Below are 26,785 nucleotides of genomic sequence, written 5' to 3'. Positions count from 1 at the left end.
GTAATGCCCAGTTTGAGTTAGAAATCGTTATTTTTGGTCGAACTCGTAGGAATTAGATTGTCCTTTATGGTCAAGCAAAAAAAAATTCAAAAGTGAGTCTTTCCAGCGAAATTTTAAACAAAAAAGTCAAAAAAATGCAAAAAATTGACAAAAATTCACTTTTTTGAGATTCTGACCGTTTTTTGACTATTTTTGGTCAACGAGTGATCCAAAAACCTCCAAATTTGGCCCTATTTTACTTTATTCTGTCTTCTAGTGAATTGATTTGAAATTTTACCACTGGGCACCTTTTCATCAGTTCAGTCAGGTCCGCGCAGCGGGCCTGACTGCTTTAATTCCCTAACCTACCCCCCCCCCCTTGGCCACCGCCCACCACGCCCTTCCTAAATCGGGCGGCGCCGAAGGCACCCAAAAGAAAGAAGAGACTCTAAGCTATCCAACGAGCTATATACGAGCTTCTAATTCCTTCTGGATCAGGAGATATAAGCCCTTAAAGTTTGAACTAGCGATTTTTTAAAAAAAACTTAGAAAAAAGGACCCTGGCACTCAAAGGGTTAAAGAGAATGATTTAGATATTTGAACACAATATCAATGATAATTTTATGGATCTCTCCTGAAAATTTCACAAAAATTCATCTAGAGGAAAAAAGCTATGATTAAAAGGAGTTCTATACCTACCGTTTCTCTGCTGGGCTTCCTTATGAGAACCGGATTTTTACCTACTTACTTTCCCGCGGTCGCTAAAATCAAAACAATGGAAAATTATTTCGGCGTATGCGCAGTCGAACTACTAAACGATGTATTATTATGTTTAAGTGCCGCAATTGATGAGTAAGTTTTAGCTGAATTTACTTTTTAAGTGCGGAAACTTTTCTTCTATAGCAAAAATATAATCACTACCTTGTTGCGTAGGAAGACTTTGTAAAAGGAAGCATTGAGCTAGGGAAAGTAATTTCGTGTACATCAAGCATCAAATTCTGTAATTGAATCGAAGAAAAAAAAAACGAATTTCCTGTCTACTGCTATGGACGAACGCAAATTTCGAAAACGAATTCTTTTGTTTATTCTGCCTTAACAGCATAAGCAGTGTTCTTTCTCTTGTATATCATCAAAATAATTTCCTTAAGTGAAAAAAAATTCATTCAGGATTTTTTAATTTTTTTCTGAATGATCCTGTCCCAAAAATTCATTTAATTTTCTTTTTTTTTCATTTAAAGATTGTTGAAAATCAATTACGGCAAATTTGAAAAAGCAACAGAAATAGAATGTATGGACGCCGGTCCCCTTCAGGTTTGAAAAATATTTTTTTTTAGTTACGCATGCTCCTCATGCTCATATTCAATGTATTACCTACTTCTAAATTTCTGTAAAACAATTTTAAGACTGATTTATATTTCCTATCCGATATTACAGTTTTAACGAAATGAGAAATACTATTATTGTAGAGGGAATTATTGACGATATCGTCATAAGAAAAGTTCTGATAATCTTTCATCGGCGTATTAGGAGTTGAAAATAAATTTTTCTTACAATTTTTGGACGTTTTTTTGGAATTTTTATTCGGATCTATGACAAATTCAAGAAATTTAGTTGACTATCAAATCCCTCGGTAAATTTACATAAATCTAATGAGTGGACTTTGATTTTTCCGTTTAATTTTTGGTGATTATCGGGAATATTTAAATTCTTATACGATCACATTTCGAATGAAATTTTCAAAAAAAAAACACCTATCCAAAGCGCCATGTATCACTTTTTCACATGTAAGAAGTTTCTGCTAACAACAAAGGAAGTACCATTGATAGAATTTTAACTGCTTATTCAACTGCTAACTAATTATATGCAAACCACTCAGTGCATCCAACAAAAACCATACGTAGCTCGGCAAACCAATGCAAACCAAATTTAGTACTACGTGAAACATCTACCTCCTCACCTGTTTTCTTTATAATATACTCTGGCTCTGACTTTGACTCATTTTTCTCCATTCACGGGCACTCGAAAATGTCTGTCAGTCACAAAACTTCGCAGCAGCCTGCAGACTTATAAAATGATCAGACTTGGCTAAAGTTAAATTTTTCCGAAAAACAAAATAGGAGCGATTGATAACACCGAGGAATGATAAGTATTTTGTGTGTACAGTTACTAAACAGGAGAGGTGTTTGACAAAAAAAAAACACGAACAGGAATCCCCTACAACTATAAAACTAACAGGGGTCCCAGAATTCCTAATTTAAAAAACTTTTGGAGAAGATATTTTACTAATTATTGAGTATGAATCTTTAGAAAATTTTAATGAAAATTGCTAGAATATTTTGACTAATAAGGATTCTAATATTTTAGCAATTTTCATTGAGATAAGTCAAATTGTAGCTTGAAACGACCCATTAGCATCCATGTTAAAGATAACAACATTCTCTCCGTCACCGAACAATATTGGGCAACGTCAAAGTTTTTCAGAAACCTTTCATTATCAACGCACTTTTCACCTTAGAAAATTAAACCAGGCGATATTTATATTGTAAAATTTGCTTGAAAAAAAAATCAAATTTGTACTATTTTAGCCAAATTCTGACCTAAAAATCTTTCAAAATTTGTCCTGATTTTTTCAAAATATTGGCTGGGAGCCTTGAATTAGGTACCAATAAGTCGGGTCCTAGGTTTGACCTGGTGATCAAAAAACCTTTCTGGAGCTATCGTTATTGAAATTTGCGAAAAAAGATTCAATTGAACTGAGTTTTCTTCAGCGACTTGTAATTTTTGCTTTAATATGCTTCTTTTATTACTCAAGTTTTCTTCACTGAAAATGTATGACTAATTAATTTTGTTAAAACAAATTATTACTAAAATTCAATTTCGCAAAATTGAAAATTGACTTGTGTTTATAGGGAGACTTTTTCATTGTTTGAAATCCCCCAAATATCATTTGAAAAAAAGACCACATTCATGTATTTGGTTGGGTGGTTTAAAACCCTGAAAACATTAAAAAAGTTACATTTATGAGACACGTCCATCCTGTATAAGAACATTTAAAACTTGTTAAAGTACGGTAATTATCGGTAATTTAAATACCCTCCTTTCGCCTCCACTTTCAAGCATCTTGATTTACGGATAGTCGTTAACTCATATTAATCACGGAGAAAATGACCGTGAGCTTAATGAATGTATTTGAAAGTATCAAATAATTAATTGATTGCATAACAATGGAACAATGGTGGAACAGCTCGGCGTCTATTTACTTTTCGGGTGCGGTGTTTTGATCTTATGATTTTTTGGCCAAATTGACGAATTATCGATGGTATAATTTTGGTCAACCCTCCGTATCTAACTGAATTGAAACCTCAATATTTTGCAACTTGGTTTGCCATGGAAAACAGAGGAGGAGTGTAAAGTAATGAATTTTTTGTTTTCAGGCTATTACTCTTAGGTTCCAAATAAAGGCCCCCGCTTGTTAATTTTTCGAAAATTTTCCAACCCCCCCGGACCTTATTAGGACCCCCCCCCCCGTTTATTAAGGGAGCGTCTCCAAATATTGTTTCAATTTTTTCGTTTCAAATTGTTTCATGAAACGAATTAAAACGAAGCTCAAACGAAGTTCAAACGAAGCTCAAACGAAATGCATAATTAGCTCTAATTTAGAGATAATTATCTAATATTATCTCTAAGTTTTTTCTATTTCGTTTCATTTCGTTTAGAGAAATTTCTCAATTAAAATTTTGTGAAACGGATAGGACAAAGAGTTCATGTTTAATTTCACAAAAGCATAATACTTTATTTTCAACAGAAAGATTTGGTTGGAGATAAATCCAAATTAAAGTCTGCTTTCGTATTTTATGATGTAGACTTTTCTGAAATATGTTTTTCTTATTGTTCGGGGCTATCTTAACAGGGATATAATTAGTGCAACAATTTTAACAGGTCTTGACGGTGTTACCGACTCAATTTGTAATTAATTACCAACTCAGGTGTAATTAACTAAGGTATTCCCGTATGAATTATATTCAAGTAATTTGCAAAGTGTTTCGGGTTGTTATGTCGGAAAGTATGATCTTCTTGATCCTCCTTTCGCAGCCTTCTATCATAATTTTTATTTTTTATCAGAACCAGGTTTAAAAGAATTCTTAAATCGAGGGCAAAAGATATTAGAAAACTTGTTAAGCTTGAAAGCAAGAAACTTCAGAAACTGAATCCCTTTAAACATCGAAAAAAATATTACGCATTTTGAGGAAGTAAGAACTATCAGTAACAAAATCAGACTATTGCTAAAAGTTCTAAAAAGCTTTGGATGACATGGAAATTATATGAAATTCAGAGAAAAAAATTATTTCGTTTCACCATTCGTTTCAAAATATTCTCTTTTTTTCAGTTCAATTATCTTGTTTTTTTAAGTAATTAAAGTTAATCAGACATCATTATCCGAAACGAAGTCGAAACGAAGTCGAAACGAAAGCTAAACGAAACATAAACGAAGCATTCGTTTCATTTTCGTTTAAAAATGAAACAATATTTGGAGACGCTCCCTAATCTCTAAGAATATTTTCAGCTGTCAAAGAGAAGGCCCCTTATTTTGCTCTAAATAGCCTGATTTAGCCTATTTTTACCTTATTTTTGGGTTTCAGAAGTACAATTTCCAACCACCCCGGCAATTAGGTCCCCCCGTTTATTAAAATCTAGAAAATTTTCCAACCCCCCCCCCCCGTTTATTTGGAACCTAAGTAATTTAAAAACTTAAAACGAGCCAAAGAAACTATGATTTTTGAGAAGTGCAACGAAATATAAACTTTTTGCAACGGTTGAAGTTTTCGATGGAAATGCATTTATTTTCTTTCGATCTTTCCCTCCCTTTGCAGCCATTTATTCCCAATCGCGACAAATTCCACCAAAAGGTTGATCAACATTAAATATTCTGCGCAATCTTTCATCGATGTTTCGGAACAAACGACTAGGCACCATGGAAATCTCATCAATCATAATAATTTCGACACAAGCAAGTTTCTTTTGTAAATTTTCTTTTGATGAAGCATTTAATGGAAAGAAATCTGTTGTAGGAATGATCAAACCACTGTGTATGGTGGTTCCGTTCACGTTTATTGCCGCTACACCAGTTGGTGCAAGTACTAGAATTCTTTCTTTTGTTGGTTCTCCTCCTCTGTACATTAGCAGTTTTGACAAAGAATGATAGATTGTTGTGAGTAAATGGGATTTTCCCACGCCTCCGCCACCGGTTAAAAATATATGAAATGGCTCGATACATCTAGGCACTTTTGAAGAAAGGTTTTTTACATAATCTCTTCCCCATTTGTGAATAACATCAAAAACTTCTCTTTGTTGCTGGTTTAGAGATCTTATACGTGCATTTACTTCATTATCTGGCAGCAAAATTGATTCCATTGGAATTGATGCTCTGAGATGACCTCTGTCATTGTTATTTTCGTCATCTGATTCATTGTTATTGTTTGTTGTTCTTTGAAGTTCTGCATTTGTTTCATCATTTTCTTGTTGTTCAAAATCGTTCATGTTGAGTATCAAATTAGTTCTGTACCTTTCCAATGCATCATCTACTAAGCCAGCATATGGTTGGATCAAATCTCTGTTCCTCTCAATCCTTTCAATAACACCAGGTTCCAATAGCTTAGCAGTGTAAGTCTTGTGCTCTTGGGACAGCAATTCATTTTCATCATAAAACGGTAAGTACAGCATTAGGAGGTGGTGTGCGTAATCTTCAGGGTGCTTGTTTCTGTTGGGTTGATGAAGACGAAGGACTAGTGGAACTTTGCGGCACTTTAGTTTACCTTTCATTGAACAAAGTTTAACAATCTTTGGGTAGTCATTTGATTGATGATTTGATTCTATCAAGTCATCTTCAAGTTCATTAGGTTGACAATCATTCTCATCGCATTCTTCATAGACAACACTATAGAATCTCAAAAATTCAGCATAACACATTTTGGCAACAGATTTGTTAGGCCCATTTGTATCTGTTGGTCTATCACAATACCTGTCCAACATATTTTTTTTGAAAATCGATGTACTATCCTCAGGGAGCTGGCTAATTTCATCTTCACTAAGACACATTCTAAATCTCTTTTCTGGGACATTAGTATTTGCAAAAGTTACACCTGGATAAAGCTTTCGAAGCCATAACTGTGGCATACTCAGATAAACTGCTTCTTGCACTGACACTTCTCGTTTTGAAACATAGGCATGTGCAACAGATTTCATTTGTTCGTATTTGTCACCGCCACTTTCAAATGCATCTTGAACAGCTTGCGTCATAGCATGAGAAACTTCACCTTCAGTTTTTGAAAGATATGCACACATGTAAGTCGCAGCTTTGTAATAATTGAAGACTGGCTGGATATCTAAATTAGCCTGCCAAGCCTTAAGACCTTCTGTAAAGTAATTATTCACGAAGCATGCATTTGTGTTACGTTTTAAGTAAATGTGAAAATCATCATCTTCTGACACTGAGAGAGCATATTCATAATCCTCCTTTGGAATATCTAATTCAGCCAGGACTTCATTTATAGTGGGAACTGGATTATAATTTTCTCCATCAGGGTTGAAAAAGTTTCTTTTATCTGGAGCAAGGTTCTCATTGATGTAAGTCCTTACTTTAGTCAAAACTTCTTTTCGCAGAGCAAGTATTGTTTCTTTTTCCTCATGTGGTAATTCTTGTGGCAAAGGCTCAGAAACTATTGTTTTCTCAGAGAAAAATTTACCAAAATAAAATCTGCAAGGAGTGTTTTTATATTTTCGACAGGTTTTCGAATGACGGTGCAATTGATATGTCTTCACAAGGTTAAATAAATCAGGATCTTCTTCTTCAGATGGTAGATAAACCTTGATTATTTTATCAATAAATTGAATATATTCAACTTTTGTTTCCGAAGTCAATACTGGTGCATTTAAAATCCATAGAAAGGAATGGATGTGAGGGCTACCACGTACTTGAAATTCAACTCGGATAGCATAATAAGTTGTTTTACCAAGCGGACCATTTAAAATAATTGTTTTGAAAAATAATTCAACTCTATATTGAAAATGCCTTGCTACAAGTACAGGATTACTATTTAACAATTCACATCTTTCGTTGTAAGAAAGATTCTCAATAAATTCATCAGTCACATTTTGACCCTTGAGCTTGTAAATTATGGAGATCAATTCATTCCATCTAAGGTCTGCACAACTTAGAGTGTAAAAGAAAGTTGGTGGTCCTAATTGTTTCACCATTGCTAACACTTCTTGCTGAAATTTTTTTCCAATATGCTGGAGTTCCTTTGACTGTGCTCATAAAGGCAAAAGCCTTATCGTTTGCAATAAATTGTCTTACTGTTTCTTTAAAATTCTGACTCAACATACCAGCATTTAAGTTTGAGGAAGCAACTTTTCTCATCGCAATATTTATTTGATTGCTCAAAGAGACTTGTTGAGTTACGAAGTTAGCAAAAAATATGTAGTCCGGGTCGGAAGCAAAATTTTGTGTATAGTTCAACAAACGCTGGTTAAAGTACTTGAACGGGCTTAGTTTAATGTCGCGCTCAACTTTGTAACCAAATTTACCTTTGGGAAATAAATGGGGATGAGCAAGCATCTCACAATTTTCATCATTCAAGATTGAAACAGGTTTTTTACCTTGGCCAGGAGCTAATGTTAAAATCTCATTATCAACTTCAGCATCAGTAGGAGTGTTTGACATTAGAGTTGTTTCATTTGCACTTGAACGGTGAGCATCAAGTGGGTTAGCTGTTGTCTCAACTTCATTTGAGCTTGAAGCATTATTTTGTGACCCATTAAATTCATTACTATGCTCGTTAGAAATAGTTTCATCATGCGGGGTAATTTCATTAGAATTTCTTTCCTCGTTAAGATCTGCACCATTATGTATCATGGTCTCATTATTTGAAATATTACTGAGATTAATTTCTATGTCTTGATAAAGAGGGTTGTTCTCTTTGAGATAATTCAATATGCGCTGAATGAAATCAGGTCTGATTGGCTCAAAAACAACATGTCCTTTATACCGGGTGACCCACGAAAAAGTTCGGACGTTTCTCGGCGTCTTGAGGCCGAACAAATGTCCCAAAGTGCTTGGAGTTTTATTATTTAGAAAGTAGATATCCTAACTTAAAATCCGAGCCATTAATTTTTAAATTTGACGCACAAGTTCCCTAGTTATGAGCTTTTAAACTCAAAATTCACTTTTCGGAAAGTGTAAAAAACAGGTAAAAAAGGGGTATCAAATTAGGTATTTTTAGACGTTTTTGATATACAGTTTTTGAGAAAATTCCTTCAAAGTGCCAATTTTGATAAGAACTAGTCTTGTTTTAAACAAAAACTACTTTCAAAGGTGTTTTTAATAATTACTAATGTCATAAAACTCGTTAAATAAGTCAATTTATAAGAGATTTTCTAATTGATTGCAATAATTTAATACCTCTTTTTTACGTGTTTTTTACACTTTCCGAAAAGTGAATTTTGAGTTTAAAAGGTCATAAGTAGAGAACTAGTCGGTCAAATTTAAAAAGTGATAGCTCAAATTTTAAGTTAGGATATCTACTTTTTAAATACCAAAACTCCGAGCACTTTGGGACATTTGTTCGGCCTCAAGACGCCGAGAAAGGTCCGAACTTTTTCGTGGGTCACCCGGTATTCTAATTTCCTTTTGAGTTTAACAATAACTAATCCATTGTCATTTGCTCTTCTTGGTAAAGTATTAGCAATATCTTCAACATCAATAGGTACATTACAAATAGAACCTTTAAGTTTGGGGAACTGACCTTTTGGCATGATTGCAATTTTTTTGAATAAAATTCTGCGAGAAATCAAAATTTTTTCAAGCCTGCGAAGAGTATGAAATTCAGAGGGTAATTCATCAAGGCTTAGTTTATTTTTGACAGATTGGCTTGGCAACTCATTTTTTTTAAGTTTGCTATGGCATGTTTTGCAAATGTATAATTGACCATCAAATGAAACAACTTCAGAATAATAATATTCTTGTGGCATATCATACTTTTCAGGTGAATATTTGACAACTGTTTGTCGATAGAGACATCTGTTGCAACAAACACAGATGTAAAAAGGGCCTTCGTAAATAACTTTCAAAAATTTAGAAACTAGATCGTCATGCTTAACAGTTTTATTTTTTTCATAGTAAACTTTCTTCCTATCAGCTACCTTACTTTTGTTATTTGATGATAGACTGTATCTTTTTTATTTATTTTTTCTTTCATTTTGGCATGATAGTTTTTATTAGTATTATTTATTTTTTCTTTGTTTTGTGTGCGGTAATTTTTATCTTTTTCATTTATTTTTTCTTTGTTTTGGGCACGATAGATTTTATTGTTTTCAATTAGTTTTTCTTTGTTCTTTTCATAATAACTTTTGTTGCTTTCCTGGCGTTTCTTTTTACGCTGTGTAATGTCATTTCCATCATTACAATTGTTTTTCCGCTTACGTGTACAATACCTTGAAAATGTTGAAAAGTCTTGTTGTAGAATAATTTTAAGCTCTTCTTTTAGTTCATGGATTTGAATAAATTGGATTTGGAAATACGAACTCTCTTTTTCCATTTCTTCTAGATAAAAATATTGGATATACTTCTCAAGTTCAAAAATATTTTTAAATTTTAACAGACAGGATTTTCCTGCTGGATCAAGTAGCCCTAGTTCATTTCGGCTATGCGAGTCAAAAATGAAAAAGACTTGTGTTCGCTTCATTATCGCTATAGTAAAACCATTAATAATCATTAACGCATTAAATTCTGGAGCTTGATATGTACTGAATGGGATTTGTAGTAGTGGATAGCCATCTATTAATTTAGCCTCACCATCTTCTAAATTTAAAAAATCAATTTGAGTTATAATACCATTTGTCTCAATAAATCGCGGCATGTCGTCAACAGATAAATGAGTATTTGTGTCTAGGAGTTTGTACAGCCTGTCTCCTTCAATTAGAATTTTGTCGAGGTCTGTACAAACTTTCCAAATTGAAACACGTCGGAAATGGGACCAAAATAAAGCATAGAGACAATTGGCGCTACATTGTGTTCCAGCTGTACGGCCAAATAATTCTTCGTTGGCTTGATTATATGAACCTAAAACAACTTTTGAGACTTGATATGTTGGCATATTTGTTAAATTAATAGCTTGCAGGTTTCTGAGATCAAGTGGTATGTTTTGTAGGTTGAATTGGTTAAGTAGGTTAAGTAAGTTAAGAAGGTTAAGGAAGAGGATGCAAGGAGGAGCTCGCATGCAACCTCAAGGGATGGGAGTATGTAGCTACTTGTCTGATATATAACACAGACAAGCTTATGCTATCTTTTCACTGATAGATGCAAGTGAAGTATTACACTTACTGCTATCTTTTTAACAATAAAACACTATAAAATTTGAAAAAAGTCAAAAAAAACTCTCACCCTGGTGGAAGTAAGGAAAGAGTCGAGTGTCTTCATCAAACCAGCCAGCAAAGTTGTGTCATGAATTTTTGTGCAGCAACTTAGCAAATTATTGAGGAGCTAAAGAAATATCCCGCCGCTTTTTATCTTATTGAGGAGCTAAAGAAATATCCCGCCGCTTTTTATCAAAACAGTAGGGATGGGATGGATCTTCTCGTCTGTTTGTTTTGATTTTTGCAGAGGATTCCCCCACAACTTTGTTTTGCTTATTGTAATTCTCTCTTTTGACTTCGCAGGTGATTCCCACCGATAATTTTGATCGACACACCGCCTCATGTAATAGAGGGCGGCGTTTTGTTGGTATCCCCCTTATGTCCCGCCCTCCCCCATAAGTATATAAAATCTATATATTAAACTATATAAATATATATATATTATATATAAAATATCAAAAAAGAAAAAAATTTTAAATGTACATGCTTAGCATTTAACATTTATTTTGTTATACCAAATTTTGGTGATTAAAGAGATGACAAAAAAAAAGAAAAAAAGAAGTAGACCCAGCCAAGTTCTTCATTTTCCTCCATTTGTGTCTCTTGTTTACATTTTCGGGGAATCTCAGTCGATCAGGTTTTATCGTTTATTCTTTTGCTTAAGATTTTCTCTACAGGGAGATTCCCGCAGTTTGGACCGGGCGGAATCTGGGGCGTCACCACCCTCACCTGCAAAAAAAGTAGTGGCGAGTTACTAGGGAGGTAAAATGGCTGATGCAAATTGACCCTTGCCATGGACCCTGAAAAAAGCCGACTCTCGACTCAACAAAACAGGCCGGTTTATAAGGTGGGTGTCTACAGGTTATGTATAGATACATATTTTCACATCATAAATAGCCTTTTGCTTAACCTCGCTATTTCGTAGTTGAATGGCGACGCCGGTGAAAATTTTCCCGACTTTCAGCGTGTCGGAAGAAAACTTTGAAATCCAAGTGCGCGGTATTTTTTTCGACGGATTGAATCTTATGGCGCGCGAAAGCGCTATAAAATACTATCATTTTTATAATACTATCTTCTTCAAATATAATACTATCTTCTTCAAATATAATACTATCTTCTTCAAATATAATACTATCTTTTCAAATATAATACTATCGTTTCAAATATAATACTATCTTTTCAAATATAATACTTTCTTTTCAAATATAATACTATCGTTTCAAATATAATACTATCTTTTCAAATATAATACTTTCTTTTCAAATATAATACTATCTTTTCAAATATAATACTATCTTTTTTTTGAAATTTATTACTTTCTTTTTTTTAACTTATTGCTATCTTTTCGAGGCTCAGAAAAGTCGAGTTACAAAAGTAGAGTTACGAAAAAGTTGAGAGCAGTGCCGTAGCAACCGGGGGGCAAGAAGGGGGGGCAATGTCCCCCAATAGTTTTTTCAAAAGTGGTTTTCTGGAAAAACCGAATTTAATAATATTTTTTTCTTCCTATATCACAACTATTAAGCTATTTTGATGCGTTTTTAGACCATCTAGAGGCTCCAATTTTCAAAATCGCCCTGACAATCAACTGACGTTACGCGCGTTTTATTCTTTTGCTTAATGATATAAAAAACTGCAAACGTCTTGCAACGTCATCACATTTTTGACACGGCGGCAGTCAGACCTCCTTTTTAACCCGTCAATTTGTCTTTAGCTTACATTTTCGAGTTGGGAAATTGTAAGATGACGTTAAAATGGTACAGATGGTATATTTGTGACGTCACAAAATACATGCAGCTTATAACTCGAACTCGAGTTTTTCAACTCAAACTTATTAACTCGACTTTTACGAGTATTATATATTTGAAAAGATACTATTATTTATTAGAAGAAGATAGTATTATTTATTAGAAAAGATAGTATTATATTAGAAAAGATAGTATTACACTAAAAAAGATAGTATTATTTTTGAAAACATAGTATTATAAAAACGATAGTATTTTATAGCGCTTTCGCGCGCCATAGAATCTAGCGATTTCTGTGTTTTTAAGTGGTCTGGTGGTATATTTTTCGAAATTTTGGCGCCTTGGAAAGTTGACCAACTTTTTGTAAAGATAAGCATAAGTACAGTGTTTTCAGGAACAAGCTTTTTCAGATGTTTCCGATAGGAAAAATGAGTCAAGAATTTTAGGGTTTCGATAACAGAGGAGAGCTATCAGGGAGGTAAAGCTACAGCAACTGATTGAAAGGAAAAAAACGAGCAAGATGCATACATTTTTGGGCTTAAAAGCCTTATAAAGTTTTCAGAAGTATACATTACTAAAAATTGTAACAAAGTAAAAAAAATATCAAATATCCTAATATATTACTAAAGGCTATTTACATAAAAAGGGGCTTTGGTCCATGCTTATTAAAAAAACTAAGAAAGGTGGTAAATCTCTTTTTTCCAGTTGACTGTCCTGTTTTCAAGGCTCTGATTATGATTTTAATTATGCAAGAAAAAAAAACTTGACAAAACAGAACTAGAAAGTCTTTTTGAAAACATCACAAACAAACAAAAGGTTAAGCAACAAAATCAAAAAAACGCTATGTTAAACTAACCAGTAGTATAACAAAGTAAAAAAATATCAAACAACCTAATATATTACTTATGACTTTTTACATAAAAACAGGCAAAGTCTTAGTCATTGGTCTATGCTTATCAAAATAAACAAAAAGAAATGGTAAAACAAAGAATTTTAGATAACATGAGTCCTTAGCTGTTATAAATTTTGAGGATTTCTCAAACTACTGCCTTTTGCTAATACGAAATATTTGTCAAAACAAAACCTGAACCAAACAGTGACATAACAGGAAAAAATATCTATCATTTTAGAAAGTTTTTTAAAAAGTAAATAAAAACTCAAAAAAATAAATCATAAATGCTTTTACACATGATCAATCCAAATGTTATTTGGTTGTTGAATCAAATTCATCTGATGACTGCTCGCTGCTTTCAGCTTTCTCTGGTTGTTCACTATCAGTATCACCGATCTTTTGGATTGCCAAGACTTCGTTTGACTTTTTCTTCACTTCGACTGCGACTTTTAAATTGATTAATTCACGCAATGATACTTCTGTGTTGTCAATACTGACACTACAAAGAGGCTTTAATAGAGTATGATCACATATCAAAGGATAACATTGATTGTTCAAATCTTTCAAGGTAAATTGTACAAGTGACACTGTTAACAGATCTGTCAAGGATTTGGCTTCGTCACATTTCAGACAGGACGCAAACGAGCTCTTCAGTTCTACTCGACTTTGGCAGCTAGGACAAACAGACATTTTCTGTAGCGATGACAACTTGATTCCAGATATGTATCCCTTTAACTTCAGAGTTTGAACAGCTGGTAATTGGATGGAACCGTTTGGTAAATTTGTGACAATGGTTCTATCTGATCCTTTCAGAATTCTTCGGTTATCAAACAAACTTACTGTGATGTATGTGAATTTGTAACATTTCTTTGGTGAAAATGTACCAACTAAATCATCATATACGGTTAATCGATGTGTATCACCGCCATTAAGTGAATCATCTGTAACTAGTAATACTTGAAATGGCAAAAGTTCTTTCGACATGCCGGGTGGTTCCATCCCAACAACAGCAGCTTTAACATTTACTCTACTATATAACGGCAATTCTTCAATAGCAGTTTTAATCAATGTGATGTTATTTTCAATGTTTTTGTTGTATTCATAGGGTGGAGTTGTCATAATAACTTTTGTGTCTTTGGAAAACAAAAGATCATTGGCATTGGAAGTCGATTTTTTCAGCTGAGTCAGCGTAACTCCTTTCCATAGCGCATCTTTGAGTGGTTCATGCTTATCAAGGTAGAAAACCACTATTCTGGTTTCTTTTGTTTCATCACATAAATAAACCTCAAAATAACTGGTCTTTCGCGGGCCAACATAATTTACATATCCAGTGATTTCGATGTCGCCTGTAAGAAAATAAAATATATGTAATGTAAATAGGACGAAACAGTGAGAAAGAAATCGGTCCCAAAACTATAAAACAAAATTTCAATTGGCTACTCCCAGTTTAGGCCACCATCGAAAAATAGTTCTGTTCGCGTCGCAGGAGGACTTAAAAATAGATGCGGGCGGGCGGGCGGGCGGGCGGAAAAAACCCTCTCCCCCAAAGAAAAAGTAACACATTTGAAGAACTAAGCTGTTTCTTCTGGATTTTTCCTAGATTTTTTCCGCATCTTCGCACTGGAAAATCAGTAAAAAATATGATGCGGGCAGGAGACACGAACAGAACAATTTTTCAATGGCCGCCTTATTGTTTGATCCACGTCATTGACATAAAAACATGGATTAGTTTGCAGAGTACAGTTTGGGAAGTATCATAATTTCAGTGCTGCAAAATGGGCGTGATTTTTTGGCACTTTTTGGAAAAATTTTGAACAGTAAAAATTTATAAGTATGACAAAAAGTGATTCTTTTTTATCTGGAATGACCTAATGTACGTTTTGCAACACTTTAGGACCTGGTTTTTGACGCTGCAACATTTTAGGGCCTTTTTTTTTCCAAAGTAAGAGGGTTTTGGGGTCTCAATCTGCTCTTGGTCTTGGAAATCAAACTTTAGCTACTTTGTTAGTCATTTTAGGCATATTATTTTTATTTTAATATTTAAGTTTTGTAAATTATTGATAATGGATCCTAGGATCTTTTGATACTAAAATATAGATAGAAGAATAATCATGCTTTTTTCTTTTCAAAATGCCTTCTCTGCAGACCGAAAGACAAGATTGGGGCTTACCAGGGTTATCAGCCATTTTGGACTTTTTCCTTGGAGTGTAGAAAGATGCCATTTCAGATTACGTGTCCTTTCGATGATGCAATATTCGGAAAGGACATGATGACCATGATGAAATTATCTCTCAGAAAACAACGAAGGTTATCTTACGAGAATTTATATTACGATCAGAAACGCTGTTCCTAAATAATAAAATCGAACGCCACGATGAATTGCTATTTTCTCATAACATTAAAATAAAAATTTACCTGAGGTTGTTATCTTACGAGAATTTATATTACGGTCAGAAGCGATGTTCCTAAATAGTAAAATCAAACGCCATGATGAAATACTATTTTCTCATAACATTAAAATAAAAATTTACCTGAGATTATAAATTTGTTCTCGCCAACCACGCTACGGCTTCTAAATGGGTGAGCGTAACAAACTTGAAATTTCGCGTGGTAGATACAGCGGAATTTAATCTGGCAACATGTTAGCGACAAAACGAAAGTGAAAAGAATTTTTCTTGTTATCTTAAGCGTCGGATGGAAAACGCCGAAATGAATGTTCAGCTGGGGCTGACCAAATATTCAATGGAAGAAAGTGGAAGTGCTAAAATAGCAATTCTCGCCCGAACTTTAAATTCTGAAAAACGTTAAAGTACACTAAAATCTCAATATATTTCGAGGGAGATTGTGGGTGTCCACTGAAAAAAAATATTCCTCACAAATCCATGTTAACAAAAAATTAATCCAGGCATATGGAATTAAAAAAATCCTTTTTGCGATTAAATATATAATGATAAACGATGTAGAAATGAAACGATGAAATTAATTTTCATCGCTTATTTATTTTTGCCCTTTCGCAAATTAAACAATAGGTTTTTAATTCCAGACATTTGACGAGATTTATTTTTTGCGAAAGACAAATTCGCGACGAACTTATTATTCCAGTGGACACCTATCTTAAAAACCCAATACGACTATACTAAATGTTAGCCTTTTTACTTAAGGAGATTGGAAAGTTCCAGTTTCTCGTAGTCCAGTTTATCAATTTTTTTATTTGAGAAATGTTTCAAAAAGTAAGTCTTGCGAAATTGTATTATATTCAATTCACTTTAAAAGGCCGGAAGACTCGAGCATTATAAAGCACAGGGGGGGGTCAGTGTACCAGAAGGTGGCATGTATCCTGGGGTGGGTGGGTGTTTGAGAAAAAAATTTGTCATGTACTACCTGTGTACTATAATTGGGGTGTTGGGTCCAAAATCGATCTGCTAAAATAGAAATATAAAGTTGTTCTATTATAAATTGATCAAGCCAAGTTTGTCCAAGATCATTCTTCCAAACTTCTTGGAATGAATTGAAATCCTACTAGATCCCACTGAAATGAAGGTTTATCGAGTCGATGTAAATATTCGAACATTGGTGCCAACTCTCACGCATTGGGTGTGACACTCATGCATTTCCACATGGTCTCGCGTAATTTTTGAAAAGTTTGATTTCTCACGCATTTTGGATTTTTGAGAAAATTTTTTCCTGTTTTTCCGATTTTTGGAAAAAAGTTTACCCGATTTTCCGATTTTCGGAAAAAAAGTTTCTTGATTTTCCGGATTTTTCTGGGTAGCGCCCGGTAGTAAATGGGGGGTATGGGGTGGTTTTGGTTTTATTCCAGGTACTACCCGGTAGTAAATAGGGGGTATGGGGTAGTTTAAGGATTTTTCCATGTAGTATGGTGTGCTTCAGGGGTGGGTGGGTGTCAAGTTTTGAAAAATACCTTGTAGTACACATACATGCCGCCTTCTTGTACACTGACCCCCCTGTAAAGCATTCAGGGGAAAGGACCTCCTTTATTGTAAACTCCATGGATAAAAAGTAGAAAGTAGAAAGTACCCATAGTCTTTCTCTCTTCCATAATACGAATCAGATGCTAGTCGTTCTTTACGCTTTTCTCATTTTTTTTGAGCCCATATATAAGTAATCAAGTTTGTGACCGCAGTCGAAGACGAACCGAAGGATCCTCTTTCGATAGCTATCTACCCAAAGGTAGGGGAGGGCGCCTCTCTTTCTCCCTGAATTGCTCCACTTACCGTTGATCCTTCTCTTAATTGCTGAGCATCAAGCAGAGAGGCATCAAGTACCATTTTGGGAATCTTTTAAATTTTAAATTTTAAATTTTGTAAATCATCACCATTTATCAATATCTACCAAGTGTCAAATCATCAATATCTTGGTACTTGTCAATCTTAAGATTTTTGAAATCTTCTACTTTCCCTACTAAGAAAAAAGAATCAAAGCGCTTGTTGTCTTTCGTTCGAAGGAGACTTTGAACTTTCTTGTTTTCTTGGATAATGGTTTTTTTTGTTTTCCAGTTAGCCTAAAATTATAGCATCTTAACTTGATGAAAGTAAATTGATCTAACAAACACGTTTTTAATGTTAACCCTCACCAGCTTTACCTTTCTCTCACAAACAGCCTTTGAAGATGTATGTCATGGATTTGTCTCAAAACCTCCATCTTTACACTGGCAAACAAAAGGTACGTGCAGTTGCTTTTTCTTACTTAAAGGACTAGTGTTTGGAGGAGATATCTAAAGGGATAATTATACAGTTTGAGATAATTTGAATGTGGAAGACCTTTTTATGGTAGTGCAAGTAAAATTCTCAATTTCTTTAGCCTTACTGGGAGATTCTTCACACGTTTTTTATGACTTTTAACTGGTATACAATAGATTTTCAACATCAGAAGCCTGCAAGGAGTCATTTCTAGAGATTTTGAAATGCTTAGGACAATATCAATCGTAAAAGGGGTTACGCACGGAGAACGAGTCTCGTGTTCGCAAAGCGAAAGGGATTCTATCTATAGACGCCGGGTAGACGCCCCCGACGCCCCAAGCCCACTAGTTATGTAAAAAGAGGTGGTAGAGGCTATCATATCAATCCGCTGCTCAAAAGAATATCGTACTTTTTTTCCGAAAATCCCAAATCCCAATGAAATTCCGAAAATCTAAAATTCCATAAATCTAAATTAAAAATCACAACTTAAAAGGGATCAAAACTCGAAATAATGCGAATACTGTGATGATGGCATAAATCTATTTACAGAAAGTTAAAGGAAGCAACAAGTCCCGAGTTAAAAAAGGGAAAATAACTCGGATAGTTAAAGGAGGCACAATTCACCGAGTCAGAAAATAAAAAATAACTCGTAAAGCTAAAGGAAGTAAAAATTCACGAGTTACAAAATGAAAAATAACTCGGACAGTTAAAAGAACCAAAAATTCCAAAGTCAAAAAATGTAAATAAAGTTAAAGGGAGCAAAATAAACCTATTTATGAAATGTAAAATCACGTTATAACTCGTGATTTCTCGGCTTTTTAACTTGGATCTGCTTGGATGGAAAGAATAACTCGGAAATTCCGGGTCTCTAAAATTTCGAATGTTTTTGTTCGAAAATCTTGTTAGATTCGAACGTTAGATTCGAACAAAAACATTCCCGCTGAAAATATGCACATCAAAATAAATAAACATCTTTTTTGATCCAGAGGCTTCAAAATAAATGCAGCAGCTTTTTCAGAGATGTGAAATTATCATTATACGTAGAAAAAGAAGATGTATTGTATTTTTTCGATTGAGATAAGATTCTTCATCATCGCGTTTCTCTATCAGATTGATAACACTTTTTGATGTTTTTGTTTCGATGCATGGATGAGAGAAATTTGCATACTGGTTTAAATAGCTATAAATGGTCTGTAACAACATTTTTGCCACAAAAAATAAATGGGGAACTTCTCAACTTTCAACTTTATCGTCAAGCTGTAAACGTGTCGAATTTTCGAAGTTGTTGAAGAATTGATGCTGAAAAGACACAGTTTTGTGGAGAATTGGCTGGGAGGAGACACGAGAGACCGTTTACAAAAATCCCTCGTTACATGGTTTAATCCAAAGGCATTGAATTTCCCTCGTTTTGTTATGGAAAATATTCTTGACAAGTATTAAAGAATTTCAAGTTTTTATGCATGCATTGTATTGATAAAAAAACTGTTTGGTTTTCACGAACGAAAATGCCAAAAGCTGAATTTATATGCTTTGGGTTGTGTCACGTGTGTGTCGAGTAGTTTTGTAATAATTTCTTCATATTTCATCAGATTTAATTTCACTGACTTTTTGGAAAGAATGGAGCAACGATGTAAAAATAATAGATAACCAACTACCTCTAGACGGCACTTCTCCCAAGAGAACAACCATTGTTTTCCTATTGAAATGAGCACTCCTTTAAAAAGCTCTGTGTGCAGTGCGTGTTATGCTTTTAGCTAGATTTTGACACACTTTTTGATATCCACTGAATTGATAGAAAATTTGAATTGTTATTTACTGCAAATTTTGGAATTGTTTTCAAAAGATAAAGGTACCAATCTTTAGACAAATTGACTACGGATCGGCCTGATACCACTTAATCTTCATCTGGATAAATAAACGCTCATAAAATGATGTTATCTGAAAAATATATGTGTGATTTGAAGTGCGATATCTCACGAATGAAAAGTGCATGAAGGTTGCCTGATACAAAATAAACAGATGAATGTTTATAGAACAATAATATCTAATTAAAAAATTCCTTCTGTGAGGCTGCCTATAGGAAAATACACTTTTTCTAACCCAAATTTTGGAAAAATATACATCACGTGATCGATTCTGTCCAATAGAAGGTTGCAAATGAAGCAAGTTTTTATTTAATTGCACTTTTTACGATGCAAAATGTCATTAATATTTTTACAACCGTAACACGGATGTTTTTTGAGAATCAAGGCAAGTTGGTTATCTATTATTTTTACATCGTTGAATGGAGTAAGAGCTCATCAAAAAATAGTTTTTTAACGTTTTTCCATTATTTATTCCGAGAGATCAGTTCTCTTCGGTTGTTTTGTTTTGATTTTCTCACGCTGCTGACCCAAATGTTAACCAATTTTTATTCTCAACTTCAGTTGAGTTAGAATCTGAGAATGTGTGTCTGTGTGTGTCTGTGTGTGTGTCTGTGTGTGTGTGTGTGTATGTCCCAAAACTTTGGGGCAGCCTGGAGACTTCAAAAATTATTCGATTTGGCTGAAATTTGGCACACTTGTTCCTTGGGTGAATATCTGGGGGTGTTTTTTTCATTTTTCAAAAATTTTGATTTTTGGGGCCTGGGACGAGTTTTTTGCTAAAACGAGGCTAAAACTTTGGAGCAGCCTACAGGCCTCCAAAATGGTCTCAATTTGGCTGAAATTTTGCACACTTGTTCCTTGGGTGAATATCTGGGTGTGGTTTTTGCATTTTTCAAAAATTCTGATTTTTGGGTTATGGGGACGAGTTTTTTGCCAAAACGAGGCTAAAGCTTTGGAGCAGCCTATACAGGCCTCCAAAATGGTCGGATGTGGTTGAAATTTGGCACACTTGTTCATTGGGTGAATATCTGGGGGTCTACAATTGGGCCTATGAATAATTTGAAGCCACTGAAGTTGAGCCCAGTGCGTCGCGCACGTTCGACTATTTAAAGTCGTCCTAAGTTCTCATAACACCCCTCTCTCATTGCATTCTCGATAAATTTTCCGATCTAAAGAGGGTTAGCCATTTCCAAACTCCTTTCCAATCCCATCTCAAACCCCATAAAATCCCGAATGAGGGGTCAACGAACTCCCAATTCCTTTCCAATCTCGAGTTATCGCATTTTTTGTTTTAAATGACGTCATCAGCTGAAAATGGCTAAAAATTCAGCCAAATTTTAAAATCCTACTCAAGCCTTATAAACCTTCCCATCTCATTCCCCATAAAGTTCTCGATCTAATGAGGGGTCAACGAACTCCCAATTCCTTTCCAATCTCGAGTTATCGCATTTTTTGTTTTAAATGACGTCATCAGCTGAAAATGGCTAAAAATTCAGCCAAATTATAAAATCCTACTCAAGCCTTATAAACCTTCCCATCTCATTCCCCATAAAGTTCTCGATCTAATGAGGGGTCAACGACCTCTCCACTCTTCTTCAAACTCGAGATATCGCATGTTTTCTATTTTGATGACGTCATCAGCTGAAAATGGCTAAAAATTCAGCCAAATTTGAAAGTCCTACTCAAGCCTTATAAACCCTCTCATCTCATTCCCCATAAAATTCCTGATAGAATGAGGGGTCAACGACCTCCCAACTCCTCTTCAAACACGAGATATCGCATTTTGAAGTTTTTCCCAAACCCGTGACGTCAGTGGGTCCCTTTACCCCTAATGTTGTCAACGGTCAATTCGCGAATTTTGAAATTTTTGCGGTCAACAGGTACCTTATGCCCCAAGGGTCCCAAAAAACTAAAAAACGTCAATTTTTTCCAAGGGAAATTTTTCAATTCGGTCTTTCCGTAAAAAACGATTACATTACCGGTAGGTACAAAGAATAAAAATATATAATAAAATATCTCCCGACGAAAGGAATTGAGGCATTATCAGCTTTGTCGATAACTATCGAAAAGAAGCAGTAGAAAAAAGTTGTATAATAATCAACGATTTATGATAATGTTCCACTCCTTAGTGTTTTTTGCAATTTCTATTGCGTCGTCCCATTCAATATTTAATGTTTTAAGATCATTTTTGACAACACTGAGCCAAGTTGTAGTTGGTTTCCCTCGCGGTCTTTGGTATTTAGTGTTGGCATATTCGAGTGCTTTTTTCATAGGTGTTGAACTATTTGCTCGTAATACAGTTCCCAGCCACTTCAGTCTTCTACTTTTGATACGTTTGCTCCACTTTACCGCGTTGGTCTTTTGATACACTTCGGCATTCTTCACGATTTCTGGCCATCTCACATTTAGCACGAAAGTTCGCAACAATCTTCTTTGGAATGCATCAATGGAATTTTCGGCTTGGCAGGTTGTTAAACTCCACAGCTCGCAGTTATACAGGAATATCGGTTCGATGTAGGTTGTGAATGCTGACATTTTTGTTTGTGTAGTCAACTTTTTATGACAGAACAACGTTCGTAATTTGTTGGCAGCTGAAATCGATATTCCTTTTCTTCTTTTGATGTCTTCTGATGTATCAAGCATACTGCCGAGATATTTGCACTTTTTCCATTCGTTGTTATTTCTTGTGATGGTAAATTGTTCCGTTTTGTCCTGATTTATTACTAGATCTCGTTTTTCTAGTTCTGTTGGGACGGTCTGCTTAAACTTTTGCAGTGCGCGATAGTCTGAAGTTACTTTCCCGATATCGTCAGCATACTCCATTTCAATATCGATTTGTTCTTTTTCTGTGACAATGGCGTAATTGTGGTCTGTTAGATGGTCAGCAGGAATGGATGGTACAGTAGGAAGTGCATCAGGATGGTTGGGTATTTGGTGGTTTTTCAGCGGGTGTAGTGCTTTTGCTAGGTAGTACGTAAATTCGTTAGCACTTACACAGTCTCCTTGTGGTGCTCCGGTGTCAGTTGCGAACTCAGAGCTTAGAGTTTGGTGGTATTCGACACTGAGCGATACATTAAGGAGGACTGCGATAATGTGGAGTTCGTCTGGTGAGATGGTAGATTGCAAGTCATGCAGCAGTTTGTTTCTATTAAGACTGTCGAACGCTTTGCTCATATCAAGAAGTATTAAGTGAACGGCTTCACATTTTGATGTTATAGTCCGTTCAATTACAAGTTTTGCCGCGAAGACGTGCTCGGTTATGGATCTGTTCGCTCGGTAGGCTGCTTGAGAGAGTGGTATTTCTGCGTCAAGTCGGTCTCTGATTCGGTTGATAATGCAAGCTGCAAGGATTTTTCGTAGTGATGAAAGTAGAACGATTGGTCGTAAGTTTGATGGTGGTCCTTTTGCTTTGTCCAAGGGAAAGTGGGTTTTTAAATTTGCAAAAGATTGACACTGCAACGACTTCTTCTTAAAAACGCTAATTTTCACGAAATTTTCAAAGCTGAAACATTCCAGAGGCTAAACATGGTGGAATAGCGGCTAGACGAAAAAAATCGTGAAAAAAAACTGAATTTCATTTTTTGGGCCCGCATATCATTGAAATTTTGTAAATTTTGCTTACGCGCATGCGTTTGCCAAAAGAGTCGCACTACGTAATTACTTATAATTTATAAGGGATTCGGTTAGCCCTGATTCATTTTGCTGGACTATTTCACAGTTCTGGCACCTCACGAGTGATGCGAAAAATCGGGGGTGTACATTTGCTCGTGTGGGAGAGGGTATCACTCCATTCTCTTCTTTTAGAGATAAGCAGAATTTATCGAACCTATCATTTGGTTTGAGGTATTAGGTCAATTAAACGCCCGTAGGGGGGTACTAGGGTTGGCGAATGAGGGGTATGTGCGGACAGGACCTCCGAACACCGACGAGACTGATTTTTGCTGAAAAGGTGACCCTTAGAGAGACTTTTTGAATTTTTTTTTTCGATTTTTGAAAAAAGTCATACCCATAGAGGGACTTTATTACAATTTTTTCTCTGGAAATTAAAAAAATTCTTTAAAATCTTGAATTTTCCAACCCTTAGAAAGACTAATTTGAGACTTTCTGATTTTTCCAACCCTTAGAGAGACTTTGAAAGGTGAAAAAACCGACCCTTACTGTCCGCACATACCCATCATTCATTTTTGCCTAAGAACCCCCCCCCCCGGGATTAAACGCTGCGGTCCTAAGTCAAACCTTCCGACATTTTGCCCATTAATTTCCTTTCAAAGTTGAGATATGAAAATGGTATCAAAAAATGGGTTTACACGTTTCTCGCATCATATCCTCTATTTTAACTTTAATGTTAAAAAGTTGTAAATGGAATTACTCATTAACAATTCTCTTCAGTAAACCGGATCTCTTAGTCGCGTTCAAGATGGCAGTGTTTGCGTCGCTGATTATTGTTTTTTGTTTTAGATCATGTCTGTCTGCTTGCCCGAACCTTTACAAGGTATGTTGCTACAATGTTATTAGTAAACCTTTTTTGTTGTGGAGAATTTGTTAAATATTTTTTGGTGTTCGGTGCTCTTTTTATTCAGCGCTAAACAAGAGAGACTATTACTCTAGTTGTAAAATAATGCCCTTGACTGTTGCCAAATTCTTGCATTATTTTGTTCATTCTGCACACATAATGAATTTTACACATTTTTAAAGGTAACCAATGTACTTGAGTTATAACCGAGTTATTAGAATAGGAGCTATCGATGGTCTAATTTGGATATTTACGTCTTATATTCAGGCAAATGTTCTAACCGGAGATAGGATGTGGAATGAAATATACAAATAAACCAGCTGCGCTGGAAAGTCAGCCCAAAAGGCTTAGAAGTATAAATAATAAATCTAGCTTTGTTAAAATCTGAAAAGCTTGAAAGAGCGTATCTATTTGCTTGAAACGTTCAGACGAAAAAGTAGTGGTGCATAGTGGGATCCGTCCAAAGCAGAAGTCGGTGAAACAAATTTATTCCATTGCTGTTTTGAATTTGAATTTCGCTCCTCAAAATGACAGTTGATGAATTAGCCAATGAAAGCTTATTTTAGTTTCTCTTTTCAAACTGCCTCAGAAAAAAGCACGATTTTTTATTGTCCACTCGTTTACTCATTTTTATTCAGTGAGTGAGTCCTGCGCTTGTTCAACTGTTATAAAAATGTGAGTCCAAAATTGGACTCACAGCTCGAACCTGTCTAGTGTATATCAGAGATATCAGATTATAAAAAACACTCGACGGGTCTCTTGTCATGACAATAAAATAAAATACCCAAATAGAAGAATTTCCACAAGTAGTATACAACTTAACATTATTCAAAGAAAAGTAATTTCTTTAATACTCACTTTCTTTATAATTAGTTCTCTTTCTTTATTTCCAATACAAAAGTATCTTTTATTAACTATTAGTCCGGCGGCGATCCAGGATCACCCTTACTATTAGTAAATATGGGTTTTTATTTTATTTTCCCATCATATGGTCCCTTGTGACCCCAATACCAGTTTTTGCCAAGCTGGCAAAGCTGGGGAAAATTTCTTATGGGGGCTTGTAGGGGGTAGGGTCATTTTAGCCTGGGGGTTCTTAGAAAGTCGATTTTTGAAGTTCTTATTTAGCTAAAACTGATTGTGCCATCAGATAGAGCTTGAAGAGTAGATCTCCAGAATGGGGTCATTTGTCTCATTTAGTGGACTTAGTCCCCCGGAATTGGCCGATACGTCTTCAAAAATGCAATATTTTGTGCCGACGTCAGCATTTTTGAGAACATTTTCAGCGAAAGATACCAGTTTTAACAGATGTGTCTCGAAGAGTACTATCGATTAGAGGGGTCATTTATAGGGTTTCCTAGGCTAGATCATGAGATATTTGAGTTTGAAATTTTGCTGACTCAGCGTTTTTCAACGTTTTTGGCCCTTGCTGAGTCAGCAAAATTTCAAACTCAAATATCTCATGATCTAGCCTAGGAAACCCTATAAATGACCCCTCTAATCGATAGTACTCTTCGAAACGCATCTGTTAAAAGTGCTATCTTTCGCTGGAAATTCTCTCAAAAATGCTGACGTCAGCATAAAATATTGCATTTTTGAAGACGTATCAGCCAATTCCGGGGGCCTAAGTCCGCCAAATGAGACAAATGACCCCATTCTGGAGATCTACTCTTCAAGCTCTATCTGATGGTGCAATCAGTTTTAGCTAAATAAGAACTTCGAAATCGACTTTCTAAAAACCCCCAGGCTAAAATGACCCTACCCCCTTCAAGCCCCCATAAAAAAAATTCCTTAGCTTTGCCAGCTTGGCAAAAACCGGTATTGGGGTCCCAAGGGACCATATAATGAGAAAATAAAATAAAAACCCATATTTACTATTTGTAAAGGTTGATGCAAAAAAGCCCTTTTCGCCGCCGGACTATATTGAATATGACGCAAAAAAGAATCTTTTTTCTTTTTTTCTTATTATTAATTATACGCTTCTTTTTATGTTATGTGTTTTTCTCTTCCTATTTTATCTTACTAAGAAAAAATTATTTTCGCGCGCTAAGTAATCCCGAAATCCTGTTTCCCGAAAATAATCCGAAATCGGAATTAAAACTTAAAGTCTTAACGACCAGCTGGAAAAAAATCGTCGAACCGATTTGAAGAGTCACCTGGGCTGACTAATAATAATAATGATAATAATAATACATTTTAATCTACGTATACAGGTGTGGAGCTGGGTACATTGAATCTGAACCAATTTGTAAACGGTGGATTTAATATCGTAAGTATTAATTAGTAATTGTAAGCTGTTAATGTTATAATTATAATGTCTGTACTAAAAGGTTTTAATGATATGAATTTGCTTTGGGCACCGCCGGGACCTTGAAATTGCTTTTGAAGAAGGTACTTGCATTGTTTTCACAGAGCAGATTATGTTTACTCCGTAAGGTGATCTGCACATGTTGGTAGGCTAGAGTAAAACAATCGCAACAGAATCTATCGCCCATCAAAAGTATATACAGTTGAACTCGTGTAAATCGAACTCCTATAATTCGAAAACTCACTTAATTCGAACAGATTCTGTGGTCCCCTCAGACTTTCCCTTGATAACCTTACACGAAAACTCCTATAATTCGAACCCATGTAATTCGAAAAATCATGTAAATCGAACATATTTTCCGGTCCCATCAAGAAATTTT

At 35.1% G+C, this 26,785-nt stretch overlaps 1 protein-coding gene across 1 annotated transcript in view; it reads left to right on the top strand.

Annotated features, from left to right (window-relative positions):
- The window catches only part of LOC136815986 (anaphase-promoting complex subunit 1-like), a 95,433-nt gene that overhangs the window by 9,333 nt on the left and 59,315 nt on the right, over nucleotides 1-26,785 (top strand). Inside the window, exons 11-14 of the mRNA XM_067072408.1 lie at nucleotides 1,218-1,290; nucleotides 17,644-17,706; nucleotides 24,047-24,080; nucleotides 26,312-26,367. Coding sequence (XP_066928509.1) covers nucleotides 1,218-1,290; nucleotides 17,644-17,706; nucleotides 24,047-24,080; nucleotides 26,312-26,367 — 226 coding nt within the window. The remainder of the gene's footprint in view (nucleotides 1-1,217; nucleotides 1,291-17,643; nucleotides 17,707-24,046; nucleotides 24,081-26,311; nucleotides 26,368-26,785) is intronic.

Source organism: Clytia hemisphaerica, unplaced genomic scaffold (assembly GCF_902728285.1).
Source record: "Clytia hemisphaerica strain Z4C2 unplaced genomic scaffold, Clytia hemisphaerica genome assembly, whole genome shotgun sequence".
Taxonomy (NCBI): Eukaryota; Metazoa; Cnidaria; class Hydrozoa; order Leptothecata; family Clytiidae; genus Clytia; species Clytia hemisphaerica.
The sequence above is the reverse complement of the archived record's forward strand: the minus strand, read 5'-3'. Positions and strand labels throughout refer to the sequence as shown.